Raw genomic sequence first — 13,676 nt, 5'->3', positions numbered from 1 at the left:
GGCAGTGCTCTGAAGCCAGCGTACCCCAAAAGGCCATGTCTCCTGCAGGGAGCCTCTTAGTCTCTGGGGCTGCTGGGAGGCTCCTCCGCCCTCCCTGTTGCCAAGGTCATGGAAAGGGCAGAGGCCCCAGGAGGTGGGAAGAAGTAGGGTCAGCAAGTGCTCAGCCCCCTCCTCAGCTGTCTTCTCCTCTGTAGGAAAGCCATCACCAAGTCGGGCCTCCAGCACCTGGCCCCGCCTCCGCCCACCCCTGGGGCCCCGTGCAGCGAGTCAGAGCGGCAGATCCGGAGCACAGTGGACTGGAGCGTGAGTGCCTGAACACCCCTGGGTCCCAGCCCCACTGGGCTCTTGGCCAAGGTGCAGTTGGAGGGTGGAGGCACTCCAGGCAGCTGGGAGAGCCAAGCCTGGAAGGGTTGGGACAGTGGGGCAGACGGAACAGAGCAGGGTTGATCAGGGCGCTGGAGCGGGTTTGTCTTGGGAGAGGGCGGGTGGGCAGGGGCTGATGGGAGGGAGGGCTGGGCGGCCAGCATGTGCTGAGCAAGCCCATCCCATGGCTAGGAGTCAGCGACATATGGGGAGCACATCTGGTTCGAGACCAACGTGTCTGGGGACTTCTGCTACGTTGGGGAGCAGTACTGTGTAGCCAGGATGCTGGTGAGTGCTTGCTGGGGCATGCTGCCCCCTGCTGGTGGAGCCAACAGCCGCTGCCTTTTTTCCAGGAAGGTGGGATCAAGCCCGCTCCCTAGCACCCCTGCTGTGGGTCGCCCCAGGATGGTGAGGGGTGCAGGGGCTTTGTCTGGACGCCAGGACTGGGGCTTCCCAGTGCACACAGAGGGCAGCTGTGCTGAGGCATCAGCCTCCGAGATAGACTTACCTGGTGCCTCAGGGGCCCTCTCTTTCCTGTCCTGCAGCAGAAGTCAGTGTCTCGAAGAAAGTGCGCAGCCTGCAAGATTGTGGTGCACACGCCCTGCATCGAGCAGCTGGAGAAGGTGGGTGGGTAGCTCAGCTTTGCCCACCCCTGCCCTTTGGGTGCTGAGGCCCTTTCAGCACACGCACACACCCACACATTATACAAACATGGCCTGCCAGGAGCGACCCAGCCCTCGGGGGTGAAGAGTCAAGGACCCTGGAGCCAAATAACTGCGTTCGAATCCTGGCTTCTCACTGATTAGCTGCTGTATCCCCACTGCCTGGAACAAACCTGGCACCTAGTGGGTTCGTTGAATATCACTCAATGGAATGAACTGACGAATGGTGGCCCTTGTACCATTTCCCATGTCCAAACTAGCGCTTAGAAGAGGCCATTGATTTGCTTCATTGAAGCTTCATAACTCAGCTGTGGCTGGGGGGATCCCCTACATCCCGCCTCTGTGGAGACCTTTCCCCAAGGGCCATTGTCCACTGTGCATTTGCATCTGGGGGCATGTCTGGGCACTGTGCTTCTAGAGGGAAGTGGAGGCAGTACTGGGCAGGCGGGTCAAGGCCAGGGGCAGAAGGGTTCGCGTGGAGGGGCAGGGCTCCCCAGCCTGCAGAAACCCAGGCCAGCATATGAGAGAGACTGTAAGACTAGGAATAGCTTAGGCAGGCTCACACGGGCTGCTTTCCCCAGCCCCTGAATTGTAAAGTGAGACTTCCTTATACCTCTAATAAGGCTGAAGTAGGGACAGTTATGAGAAAGGAAATAGAAATGCAGCCCCAAGCACTGTACACTGATCATCTAAGGTGGAAATCGAGCTAGGGTTCCACAGATTAGCTAAAGGTCTCCAGGGGCCAGGCAGTGCAAGTCTGCATGCGAGAACCAGGCTGGCTGCATGTGCCCAGGTCGTGAGTGCCAGAGGGCAAGGAAGAAAAGGATGCGGCCGAGCGCGGTGGCTCACGCCCGTAATGCCAGCACTTTGGGAGGCCGAGGTAGGTGGATCACCCTGAGGTCAGGAGTTCGAGACCAGCCTGGCCAACATGGTGAAACCCCATCTCTACTAAAAATTAGAAAAAGTAGCCAGGCTTGGTGGCATACACCTGTAATCCCAGCTACTCGAGAGGTGTTGGTTGCAGTGAGCCAAGATTGCACCACTGCACTCCAGCCTGGGCGACAGAGTGAGACTGTCTCAAAAAAAAAAAGAGAACTATGAGCAAACCACGGTCCCATGTTAGTTGGGGGGACAAACCCGAAGCTCCCAACCTCCCCCTCATCCTGGGTGCTGGGTGGAAGAAGGAAAGATCCCTCTGGCTAGTGAGGAGGAGGCAGAGAGGCAGGAGGGCTTCTCACAGGAGGTGTCTCATGTTTCAAGGACTCTCGGGATGATATGAGGGTATCCCCGCCTTTTGAGGATGACTCTGGGTTGTCCTGGAGGAAGTGACCATATATCTGACCCCGAAGGGAGGTTCTGACATTTTGGTGGTCACTGCTGTGTTTCACAGATAAATTTCCGCTGTAAGCCGTCCTTCCGTGAATCAGGCTCGAGGAACGTGCGCGAGGTAAGTGTCCAGGGTAGGGTGCTCAGGGACAGGGCCACCCTAAGATTCTGGCATGGGCCTCTGTGCAGTGCCTCCGGAGTGCCACCAGAGGGCTCGGCTCCCTCTAGGCTGGTGCTCTCTGAGGTCTGAGTTCTGCCATGCGGAGGCCTAACTAGCGCTGCCTACAGAGGGGGTGGGACAGCTTGTGCCTCTTGGTGCTTCCCAGCCTTCTCCGGCTCTCCTCTGACTCTGAGCCTCCCCTGGGCCATGAAGAGAGTCTTCAGCCCCTCCTCCACTCATGCGCAGGACTGCAGAGAGCTTCCTGCAGCCCCCACCTTCGATGTATTGAGCCATGTGGGCCGTCCTCAGGGCTGTGCCCCTGCCTACCCCTCACCTGGTGAAATTTCTCCACTTCTCCCCCAGCCAACCTTTGTACGGCACCACTGGGTACACAGACGACGCCAGGACGGCAAGTGTCGGCACTGTGGGAAGGTGAGAGGCCCTGCCCGAGGAAATCGCCACCTGCACCCGTGGGCCTGAGCCCAGGCTGTGTGGCCAATGTGGCCTGCCCATCACTGACCGCACCCTGGCGTGCAGAGTCCAGGGCTGACTCTCAGCCTGGCTGCAGTGCCTTCAGTCCCCAAACACCCTGGCCTGCTCTTGGTCTCTGGGCTTAGCAGGAGAGCAGGGAGGAAAGTTTTCTTCCGACGTGGCACGCCTGGCCTGCTTTGAAGCTGCAAGTGGCCCTTTGGAGAATCATATAGACTTACTCATTCGGTGACTCCGTGGATACTTGTGTGCCAGGCACCAAGCTGGGCAGTGGTTTCCCACCCTCCTGAGGACAGTGTGGCTTGAAGCCAGGCTTTCCAGGCGACCGCCTAACACAGTCCACAGTTGTTTGGTTCACTTACTTGTTTGCTTCTTGCCCGCCTCCCTCAGTAAGTGCAGGCTCTCAAAGATGGAGAGGCTCACTTCACTGATTCTCAGCGCCTGGCCCACTACAGGCCTTTCATAACAGCCTGTGGGATGAACAGGGAATGAATGTGATAGGTACTCGGAAGCAGCAGTAAATTTCTTTAAGAGCACATGGGGGCCTGGTCAGGCCTCGGGGGTAGGAAGGAGGGAAAATCTGAGTGAGGCAGGAGTTAGCCTGCAGTATGCACACGGTGCTGTGCAGGTAACTTCAGGGAGTCAGGGGGCCCTGGCTAAGCAGCCCTGCTCTTCAGGCTTATTTTATTTATATTTATATATGTGTGTGTGTGTGTGTGTGTGTGTGTGTGTGTGTGTGTGTGTGTGTGTGTATTTTTTTTATTTTATTTTAAAAAAATGTGTTCAGACTGGGCATGGTGGCTCATGCCTGTAATCCCAGCACTTTGGGAGGCTGAGGCAGGAGGATCACCTGAGGTGATGGAGATTCAAGACCAGCCTTGCCAACGTGGTGAAACCCCATCTCTACTAAAAATACAAAAAATTAGCTGGGCATAGTGGTGGGCGCCTGTAATCCCAGCCACCCAGGAGGCTGGGACAAGCGAATCGCTTGAACCGCTTGAACCTGGAAGGTGGAGGTCGCAGTGAGCTGAGATCACGCCACTGCACTCCAGCCTGGGCAACGAGCGAAACTCCATCTTAAAAACAAAAAATGCGTTCAGAGCTGGGCATGGTGGCACATGCCTGTTGTTCCCAGTTACTTGGGAGGCTGAGGCAGATTGCTTAAGCCTGGGAGTTTGAGACCAGCCCGGAAACATAGCGAGGCCCTGTCTCTGGGTGGATAGAGGTTGGCAGCAGGAGAGGGACTGGGTCTGCTGCTCCAGGCCTGCCCTGGTGCCCATCCGTCCTGTCTACCCTCAGGGATTCCAGCAGAAGTTCACCTTCCACAGCAAGGAGATTGTGGCCATCAGCTGCTCATGGTGCAAGCAGGCAGTGAGTGGTGCCCCCGCCCCCAGGGCCACGCCCTGCACTGCTGGGTTTGGGTCCCTGAGTCCGAACACGGTCCCGCTGAGCCCTACCCCTCACTCTCCTCAGTACCACAGCAAGGTCTCCTGCTTCATGCTGCAGCAGATTGAGGAGCCGTGCTCCCTGGGGGTCCACGCGGCCGTGGTCATCCCGCCCACCTGGATCCTCCGTGCACGGAGGCCCCAGGTGAGTACTTCCTGCACCCTTGATGCCCCCCACGTACTTGGGGTCTGCCAGCCACCCAAGTCTGCCCACCTTGTCACCAATGCCCCTGCTTCCCTTGCAGAATACCCTGAAAGCAAGCAAGAAGAAGAAGAGGGCATCCTTCAAGAGGAAGTCCAGCAAGAAAGGGCCTGAGGTCAGTCCCAGGCTGGACAGAGGCTGCAGGGGGGCCGGAGAGAGGGGTCTGTGGCTCAGGGTACAGACCTTCCGCCCCCGGCTAATGCTGCCAGCTGGCAGGGGTCCGTGTGGGCTCTGGGGCCTCTGAGGAAGGCAGGATTAGATGCCAGTTTCTGCTCTGTGGCCTGGTAAGATCTGGCCCAGAGGTGGTACATGAGGGTACACAAGGGGGGACAGAGTCACCCAGGGGGCCTGCTAAGGATGATGGTAGGGTGTCGTGGACAGGAAGGAGCTTACAGGCTCTCGCCTTGTCTCCCAGGAGGGCCGCTGGAGACCCTTCATCATCAGACCCACCCCTTCCCCGCTCATGAAGCCCCTGCTGGTGTTTGTGAACCCCAAGAGTGGGGGCAACCAGGTAAACGTGGCCTTGCCTCTCAGCTGAGGGCTCGGGCGGGGATTGGGGTCCAGCCTGTCTGCCAGCAGCTATTCCCAGAGCCCGTTCTGGCTTCTGCCCCAATCCCTCTTTCCCAGGGATCCTGAGAAAATCCTGTCCTTTCTCCACCCCTCACCCCTTATTGGCCCTGGTTCCCACAGTCACACCCCTCTCCCTGTGCTTCTCCCACTTCGTCCCGCCACTGCCTGCCTGTCTCTCGGCTCCCGTCCCATCCAGGGTGCGAAGATCATCCAGTCCTTCCTCTGGTATCTCAATCCCCGACAAGTCTTCGACCTGAGCCAGGGAGGGCCCAGGGAGGCGTAAGTACTTGCCAAGGTTTTGTGGGGGACGTGGGGGGAAACTTGCCTCACTCCTGGGGTACAGCACACATCCCCTGACCCCACTGCCATCTTCCCACGAGCCCAGGCTGGAGATGTACCGCAAAGTGCACAACCTGCGGATCCTGGCGTGCGGGGGCGACGGCACGGTGAGCTCCCTGCATGGGCCAGCCAAGCACCAGGGCTGGGCCTGAAGCCGGGATCCCTGTGGGCCTGACCTGCCTCTGTTCTCCCTCCCCCAGGTGGGCTGGATCCTCTCCACCCTGGACCAGCTACGCCTGAAGCCGCCGCCCCCTGTTGCCATCCTGCCCCTGGGTACTGGCAACGACTTGGCCCGAACCCTCAACTGGGGTGGGGTAAGCACCCATAGGAGGGGGGTGCAGCCGGGGCCTCTCCAGCCACAGAGGGCTCAGTCCCTGCCTCCTCCCCCAGGGCTACACAGATGAGCCTGTGTCCAAGATCCTCTCCCACGTGGAGGAGGGGAACGTGGTACAGCTGGACCGCTGGGACCTCCACGCTGAGCCCAACCCCGAGGCAGGTCCTGAGGACCGAGATGAAGGCGCCACCGACCGGGTAAGTTGGCCAGGGTGGGGCGGGGCAGGGAGGGCCACTGGGGACTGGGTCCCACTTTCCCACTTGCTGGTTCTGGGATCTTGGGCACGTCTCTTCATTTCTCCAGTTTCCACTTCTTCCTTGTACGATGGGAATAATAGTACTTGCCTCACAAAATGCTGTTGTTTTTGTTTTTGTTTTTTTGAGGCTGAGTCTTGCTCTGTCTCCCAGGCTAGAGTGCAGTGGTGCAGTCTCAGCTCACTGCAACCTCTGCCTCCCAGGTTCAAGCAATTCTCCTGTCTCAGCCTCCTGAGTAGCTGGGATTTACAGGCATGTGCCAACACACCTGGCTAATTTTTTTTTTTCTTTTTCTTTTTTTTTTTTTTTGAGACAGAGTCTCACTGTCACTCAGGCTGGAGTGCAGTGGTGCAGTCTTGGCTCACTGCAACCTCCACCTCCCAGGCTCAAGCTATTCTCCTGCGTCAGCCTCCTGAGTAGCTGGGACTACAGGCACCTGCCACCACACCTGGCTAATTTTTGTATTTTTAGTAGAGATGGGGTCTCACCATGTTGGTCAGGCTGGTTTTGAACTCCTCACCTCAGGTGATCCATCTGCCTCGGCCTCCCAAAGTGCTGGGATTACAGGCGTGAGCCACCACGCCTGGCCAGAAGATGCTGCTTTATTCCACAAACATGCACTGAGCGCGTGCTACCTGCCAGGCACTACTCTCAGCAGTGAGCAAAACCAAGCTCCACTGTCGTGTTCCACATGGCATGTCAGGAAGAAGTGTTAGGGGAGCTGACAGGGAAGAGATGCTGCCAGGCATGCAGGGAAATCCCCCAGGAGCCACCAGGCAGAGTAGGGCTGCGCCTGACGGCAGGTGAAGGCAGACACTGCTGACCAGGGAAGGCCTGTGAACAGATGGGCTGAGCTGGCTCGGCCACACAAGGCCCCTGGAGCGGGGACATCTGTAAGGCCCAGCCCTCATTTTGGTCCCTTGACCTTTTTCCAGTTGCCCCTGGATGTCTTCAACAACTACTTCAGCCTGGGCTTTGACGCCCATGTCACCCTGGAGTTCCACGAGTCTCGAGGTTGGCAGCCTCCCACTGAGGCCAGGGCAGGGTGGGCACAGGAGTGTCCCCAGGAGGGTCAGACCCTGCTCCTGCCAGTGAAGGCATCCATCCCAGCCCTCCCCCAACCCCACCTGGGCAGGCTGGGGTGACTCACTGGCCCCCCTGCTTGTCTCCACCCAGAGGCCAACCCAGAGAAATTCAACAGCCGCTTTCGGAATAAGATGTTCTACGCTGGGGTGAGTGGGTCTGCACCCCCCCCTGTGCCCACCTCTTCTACCACCCGTGCCCCTGCCCACCTGTGTCCACCAGGCCCCAGGAGCCCTGCTGGGTGCTGGTAAGGAAAGATCTCTGTCAGCAGATGGTGACGCTCTCTGTCTCCCACAGACAGCCTTCTCCGACTTCCTGATGGGCAGCTCCAAGGACCTGGCCAAGCACATCCGAGTGGTGGTGAGTGGAGCCAGGCTGCCGCGGGTAGGTGGGCCGGAAGGGAGGGAGGCCACCTGGCACATGCACCTCAACACCCTCCCCTCCCGCTTCTAGTGTGATGGAACAGACTTGACTCCTAAGATCCAGGACCTGAAACCCCAGTGTGTTGTTTTCCTGAACATCCCCAGGTGAGGAGGGGCCTCCTGGGGTGGGGGGATGGGGCCCTGCTGTCCTCTCCTGTAGAGACTGTGTTTTGAGGCCCGTGTCATCGCCCGCCCATGCAGGTACTGTGCAGGCACCATGCCCTGGGGCCACCCTGGGGAGCACCACGACTTTGAGCCCCAGCGGCATGACGACGGCTACCTCGAGGTCATTGGCTTCACCATGACGTCCTTGGTGAGTGGGCGCTGGCCCCACGGTGCCTGGGAGCACAGCCCAAAGGTGGAAGGGGTCATCCACACTCGCCTCCATGGGCCACGGCAGCCTAGTTCATCCTCACCTTCCTTCTTTGTCTCGTTCCTCTGGCTCGAGAGCGGCACCCACCCCCTTTCCTCGCTATGCCTCGGGATACCTTCACTCCCCACTCTGACTGAGGAGTCACCTTCATTGCCTCTGCCCCCTCCCCTCCCCACCCCACCTAGGGTCTCGCCCTCCCCTCTGCCCTCTGACCAGGGGTCACTCTCACCTTTGTTCTCTGGCTAGAGCTTCTGCTTCGGAAGGAGCAGAGCCTGGGGCCCGCCACCCCCAGCCCTGGTGCCATCTGACCCGAGCTTCCTGTGTCCACAGGCCGCGCTGCAGGTGGGCGGGCACGGCGAGCGGCTGACGCAGTGCCGTGAGGTGGTGCTCACCACGTCCAAGGCCATCCCGGTGCAGGTGGACGGCGAGCCCTGCAAGCTTGCAGCCTCACGCATCCGCATCGCCCTGCGCAACCAGGCCACCATGGTGCAGAAAGCCAAGCGGCGGAGCGCCGCCCCCCTGCACAGCGAGTACGTCCCACCCCGCCACGTGCCCTGGGCGCCGAGGCCAGAGCCTGCCCTCTCTGGGCCTTGGTTTCCCCATCTGTAAAAGGGGCTGACTGTCCCTCTGCCCCAGGGGTGTTGGAGTGGGGCGGGACCTTCTCTCGGCACATGGTTTGGTGCCAGGCCGAGGGTGGCACCCAGGCAGGGCCCTTGCTGAGCCCCCGCTTACCGGCCCTGCCCGACAGCCAGCAGCCGGTGCCCGAGCAGCTGCGCATCCAGGTGAGTCGCGTCAGCATGCACGACTACGAGGCCTTGCACTACGACAAGGAGCAGCTCAAGGAGGCCTGTGAGTGCCGTGGGGTGGTCTGGCAGGGTGGCCAGGAGGGGATGAGGCAGCCGGGGCCCCCTTGGGCAGGGCTGTGGGATGCAGCCAGCTGCTGACAGGTGCTCTGTCCTCCAGCCGTGCCGCTGGGCACTGTGGTGGTCCCAGGAGACAGTGACCTAGAGCTCTGCCGCGCCCACATCGAGAGACTGCAGCAGGTAAGGGGTGGGGCCTCCCCAGGTGCCCACCAAGAGGGTGGCGAGAAGTGAGGACATGCCCCTTCCTCCCGCAGCGAGCTCGCCCTGCAGAGCCTCCTCTGTGCTGGTGGCCCTACTCCAAGTTCCCTTCCCTCCCTGGCCCCCACTCTGTCCCAGCCTGGCCTTTGCTTCTCTCTACAGGAGCCCGATGGTGCTGGAGCCAAGTCCCCGACATGCCAGAAACTGTCCCCCAAGTGGTGCTTCCTGGACGGTGAGTCTACTCCCAGAGTGCCAGGCTGTTTCCTGTCCCCTCCCTAGGGGAACCCAGGTGGGGGCAGCAGAGGACCTAGGCCTGGACATGGCACTCCCTGATCCTCGGCTGCCCTCTCTCCCACAGCCACCACTGCCAGCCGCTTCTACAGGATCGACCGAGCCCAGGTGAGCGATTGCAGGCCTGCTCCAGCCACAGCTGGTTCCGGGCCCCAGGGTCGCCTCTCCTGGGGTGCCTTCCCTGTTAGCTCCCCTGATGGGCTCACCTCTGTCCTCATGCCTCTGAGGGCCTTCACACTTGTGTGTGCACAGACTGGGTTGCGGCCCTGCCCTCCACACTGGAGAGTACAGCGTGGTGCCAGCCGGAAAGGCAGCCGGATACCTAGCAAAGGCTTGCTGGGTGGGCAGGAGGGCCTGGAACCCCAGAGCCATCTAGGGAGACATAGAAGGAAAGGCACTCTGGCCAGGTGCCAGCTCATCTGGTAAAGGCTGGGCAGTCGGAGGCGGTGTCAGGAATGGGAAGGAGTGGGAGAGGGACAGGCAGGGCCCCTTGCCTGGCCACCTCCTTTCGGTGTTTGTGCTCACAGCAGAGGCTTCTCCAGGTCTGCCAGCCTTGCTGCCCCTCGGCCCCCTCCGTCAGGTGCCCTGACCTCCTGCCCTGACCTCCCCCCCACAGGAGCACCTCAACTATGTGACTGAGATCGCACAGGATGAGATTTATATCCTGGACCCTGAGCTGCTGGGGGCATCGGCGCGGCCTGACCTCCCGACCCCCACTTCCCCTCTCCCCACCTCACCCTGCTCACCCACGCCCCGGTGAGTCCTGGTGTCCTGTTCCTCCAGCCCCCGGCTTTCAGTCCCACATGTAAGCCGATGACTCCGGAATCCCTGCTTCCAGCCCCTCCACCAGTTGACTAAATGGTGTCAACCTGCACCTGGCCAAAGCCCCCCTGACACCTTCAGCCCTGCAGTTCCCTGGGGAAGCAGCCTCACATCCACCTGGGCTCGCTCCCTGACTTCTACCTCCCCTGGACCTCATCCTTCAGCCAGTCTTGGCGGCCCCTGCCCCACCACCCGAGCACTCCCCCCATCCCCACTGCCGCCAGCCTGTCTGGCACCAGGGCTGCCATGCCACACCCTGGCCCCCAGCTCTTATATCCCTGCAGCCATTCGTGCCCTCCCACCCCCGTCTCCACACCACGGCCAACTAAAAATGCAGAGCATACCAGGCCATTCCCCTACCTAGAAGCTTCTTTCTCAGCATCCCTTTGAACTCAGGTTCTCCCCAGGCCCCCGGTCATTGCACTGGGCTCCCAGCCCCCTCCCTGCGTTCACCTCCACGGTCCTGCCCCACTCTCTTCTCCTGGTTCTTTGAGGCCTCAGGCTTTTGCCACCACTGGACTTCTGTCATCACTGCCTCCAACTCTTCCCCCATCTTTCCAGAGCTCCCCCACCCCCATCCCACTCGAATCTCAGCTTGGCAGTTTCCTCCTTGGAGAGGTCACTCCTAGGACCCCTTCTGCAGGGGTGCCACACCACCTGTTCTGAATTCTTCAGAGCACCCTTGCTCTCAGAACTCCTTATTTATTTGACTTGTTTGCATCCCTGAACTAGAATGTAAGCTCCATGAGGGCAAGGGCTTCCTCTGCCTCGTTTCCCTGCTGTATCCCCAGTACCTGGAATAGTGCTTGGTGTGTAGCAGGCACTCAATAAACTGTGGAAAGGATGAAGACGCCCCCAGTTGGGGCTGGGGAGGGCGAGCAGCTGGCCTGTGCCATAGCTGGTCACAGCACATCGTGCTCTGTTGCAGGTCATTGCAAGGGGATGCCGCACCCCCTGAAGGTGAGGCCTCTTCCTCTGGGGCCCCTCCTTTCTGCCTGGTTGGGGGCAGGAGACTCAGTGGGGTGGGGATAGGGCCCAGATACAGCCTTACACAAACACAGCCTTCGAGCTTCACGCACCAACCCGGCCCTGGGCGCACATGCCCGGCAGGCACAGTCCTGTCCACTGAAACACCAACCCAAGCCCAGGTCCCCGACTGCAGAGTAACGGGCAGGTGTTCCGTGCAGGTGAAGAGCTGATTGAGGCTGCCAAGAGGAACGACTTCTGTAAGGTACTAGCTCCAGGCTCCAGTTCCTTCCCCCAGCAGCTCCCTCAGGTCCTGGGGAGCAAGGCCTCTGGGTTGAGCCAAGAGCTGACCTGCTCAGGTGCTGTCATCTGTCATCCTCTGGCCCTCTGTGGGATCTCCAGTGATCGTCCCATTCCACCTTACCCTATCTCTGTCTACGCCACAATAGATGGCTCCTAGTAGGGGCTTCCTAGCTCAGTCCACCAGTCCCTGGTGCTTAGAAAGGAGCAGGTCAGAGGAAGCACTGCTCCAGGGCCTGGTCACCAATGCTGCCAGGGAGCCCACAGGCTGTGGGGTGAGAGGCCCCTCTGGTGCTCCAGAGAGACCCACAGAGGCAACTCGGGAGTAAGATGTATGAGCGCACTCATTTCAGGCCTGTGCTGGTGTACCCGGCTGTGGGCCAGCGTGTCAGCTGGGGGAAGGAGGGGTGGCCCCAGGAGGCCCTGCCCTGCCATGCCTCCTGCCCTCAGCTCCAGGAGCTGCACCGAGCTGGGGGCGACCTCATGCACCGAGATGAGCGGAGCCGCACGCTTCTGCACCATGCAGTCAGCACTGGCAGCAAGGATGTGGTCCGCTACCTGCTGGACCATGGTGAGCCGGGTGATGGAGCCCAGGGCCTGGGGCCAAGGTGGGAGGAGGAGGGGCTGTCAGGCCTCTCTGACCACCCTCTCCCCTTCTCCAGCCCCCCCAGAGATCCTCGATGCCGTGGAGGAAAAGTGAGTATCTGGGCAGTGCAGGACCCTGGTCATCCCAGAAACCGCCCTTTTCCCCACCCCTCCCATTTTGTCAGGTCAGAGCCCGTAAACTTCCTGGCCACATCTGTCATCCCATGGGCCACCCCTGTTGCCCCAGAGCCCCGAACTTCGTGCCTTTTCTGATGGCCCTTGGGAGACAGATGGGTGGATCAGGGGCCGGGATGGGGTACACAGCCAGCCCCTGCTCCCCCAGCGGGGAGACCTGTTTGCACCAGGCAGCGGCCCTGGGCCAGCGCACCATCTGCCACTACATCGTGGAGGCCGGGGCCTCGCTCATGAAGACAGACCAGCAGGTGAGCAGACGGCGGGCAGGAAGCCCATGCAGGCACCAACCAAACCCTTCCCAAGGTCCTAGAGGAGAGCTGGGGCTGGGGGCTGTCCCTGGGAAGACGCAGTCCAGACCCTGAGAAACCTGAGCCAGCAGGGGAGGAGCTGGTGGGCAGAGAGGCCTCCCTCCCGACCAGGCCACAGGGAGGTAGAGCCCCTGCTTCTCAGCCTGCTAGGGGGTAGGCCCGCCTCTGGCCCCTGCTGATCGCAGCTCCCCCCTCCTCCAGGGAGACACTCCCCGGCAGCGGGCTGAGAAGGCTCAGGACACCGAGCTGGCCGCCTACCTGGAGAACCGGCAGCACTACCAGATGATCCAGCGGGAGGACCAGGAGACGGCTGTGTAGCGGGCTGCCCACGGGTAGCAGGAGGGACAATGCGGCCAGGGGACGAGCGCCCTCCTTGCCCACCTCACTGCCACATTCCAGTGGGACGGCCACGGGGGGACCCAGGCCCCAGGGAAAGAACCCCGTGCCGCGCCCTAAGGAGCCGCCCAAACCTAGGGCTGGATTCAGGAGCTGGGGGCCTCACCTGTCCCCCTGAGGCCCCCAACGGACCCGGAGGCTCACAGGGGAACAGGACACGGCTGGGTTGGACATGCCTTTGGCGGGGGGATTCTGGGTCAGGGCGCTCCCTGGCCGCAGCAGATGCCCTCCGAGGAGTGGAGGGGCTGGAGAAAGAGGGAGGCCTTCGGAAAGAGGCTTCCTGGGCCCCCTGGTCTTCGGCCGGGCCCCCAGCCTCCGCTCTTGCCCCACCCCACCTCCCCCGGGCTTCCTCCCGGACACCCAGCGCCTGCTGCACTTGCCCGCCCTGCCCTGCTTGGCACCCGCTCCGGCGACCCTCCCCGCTCCCCCGTCATTTCATCGCGGACTGTGCGGCCTGGGGGTGGGGGGCGGGACTCTCACGGTGACATGTTTACAGCTGGGTGTGACTCAGTAAAGTGGATTTTTTTCTTTTCTGCTTTTCTTCTTTTGCGGAGGAGGTCTAACAAAAAGCGGGGGCTGCGGGGTTGTCCTCGGGGTGGGGAACTGGATGCTGTCGACAGCACCTTCTCGGGTCCCCGGCTCCCGTTTGGGGGTGGGTCCCAGGGCCTGCCCGGTTCCTGACCTCTGCCCGACGGCCGAGCTCGTCGGGGCCAGGGGCGGGGCCGATCCC

The 13,676-nt window shown here is 61.1% G+C and overlaps 1 protein-coding gene across 10 annotated transcripts in view; it reads left to right on the top strand.

Moving 5' to 3' along the window:
- The window catches only part of LOC105471662 (diacylglycerol kinase zeta), a 49,500-nt gene extending 36,023 nt beyond the window's left edge, over window positions 1-13,477 (top strand). For 6 of the 10 annotated variants that reach the window (XM_011724279.3, XM_011724281.3, XM_011724284.3 and 3 more), the window contains 30 exons: window positions 195-303; window positions 556-651; window positions 909-986; window positions 2,416-2,472; window positions 2,875-2,943; window positions 4,300-4,371; window positions 4,474-4,590; window positions 4,691-4,762; window positions 5,063-5,158; window positions 5,414-5,496; window positions 5,603-5,663; window positions 5,757-5,870; window positions 5,947-6,087; window positions 7,080-7,158; window positions 7,321-7,376; window positions 7,525-7,587; window positions 7,681-7,754; window positions 7,851-7,962; window positions 8,353-8,552; window positions 8,771-8,871; window positions 8,986-9,065; window positions 9,246-9,315; window positions 9,442-9,482; window positions 9,991-10,130; window positions 11,125-11,156; window positions 11,384-11,427; window positions 11,913-12,033; window positions 12,125-12,158; window positions 12,391-12,490; window positions 12,752-13,477. In XM_011724279.3, coding sequence (XP_011722581.1) covers window positions 195-303; window positions 556-651; window positions 909-986; window positions 2,416-2,472; window positions 2,875-2,943; window positions 4,300-4,371; window positions 4,474-4,590; window positions 4,691-4,762; window positions 5,063-5,158; window positions 5,414-5,496; window positions 5,603-5,663; window positions 5,757-5,870; window positions 5,947-6,087; window positions 7,080-7,158; window positions 7,321-7,376; window positions 7,525-7,587; window positions 7,681-7,754; window positions 7,851-7,962; window positions 8,353-8,552; window positions 8,771-8,871; window positions 8,986-9,065; window positions 9,246-9,315; window positions 9,442-9,482; window positions 9,991-10,130; window positions 11,125-11,156; window positions 11,384-11,427; window positions 11,913-12,033; window positions 12,125-12,158; window positions 12,391-12,490; window positions 12,752-12,868 — 2,629 coding nt within the window. In that variant the 3' untranslated portion in view covers window positions 12,869-13,477. The remainder of the gene's footprint in view (window positions 1-194; window positions 304-555; window positions 652-908; window positions 987-2,415; window positions 2,473-2,874; window positions 2,944-4,299; window positions 4,372-4,473; window positions 4,591-4,690; window positions 4,763-5,062; window positions 5,159-5,413; window positions 5,497-5,602; window positions 5,664-5,756; window positions 5,871-5,946; window positions 6,088-7,079; window positions 7,159-7,320; window positions 7,377-7,524; window positions 7,588-7,680; window positions 7,755-7,850; window positions 7,963-8,352; window positions 8,553-8,770; window positions 8,872-8,985; window positions 9,066-9,245; window positions 9,316-9,441; window positions 9,483-9,990; window positions 10,131-11,124; window positions 11,157-11,383; window positions 11,428-11,912; window positions 12,034-12,124; window positions 12,159-12,390; window positions 12,491-12,751) is intronic. The other 4 variants (XM_011724280.3, XM_011724285.3, XM_011724278.3 and 1 more) reach the window with 1 other exon arrangement.
- The last annotated feature ends 199 nt before the right edge of the window (window positions 13,478-13,676 follow it).

Source organism: Macaca nemestrina, chromosome 12, assembly GCF_043159975.1.
Source record: "Macaca nemestrina isolate mMacNem1 chromosome 12, mMacNem.hap1, whole genome shotgun sequence".
NCBI classification, from domain to species: domain Eukaryota; kingdom Metazoa; phylum Chordata; class Mammalia; order Primates; family Cercopithecidae; genus Macaca; species Macaca nemestrina.
This window is presented reverse-complemented; position numbering and strand designations above follow the sequence as displayed.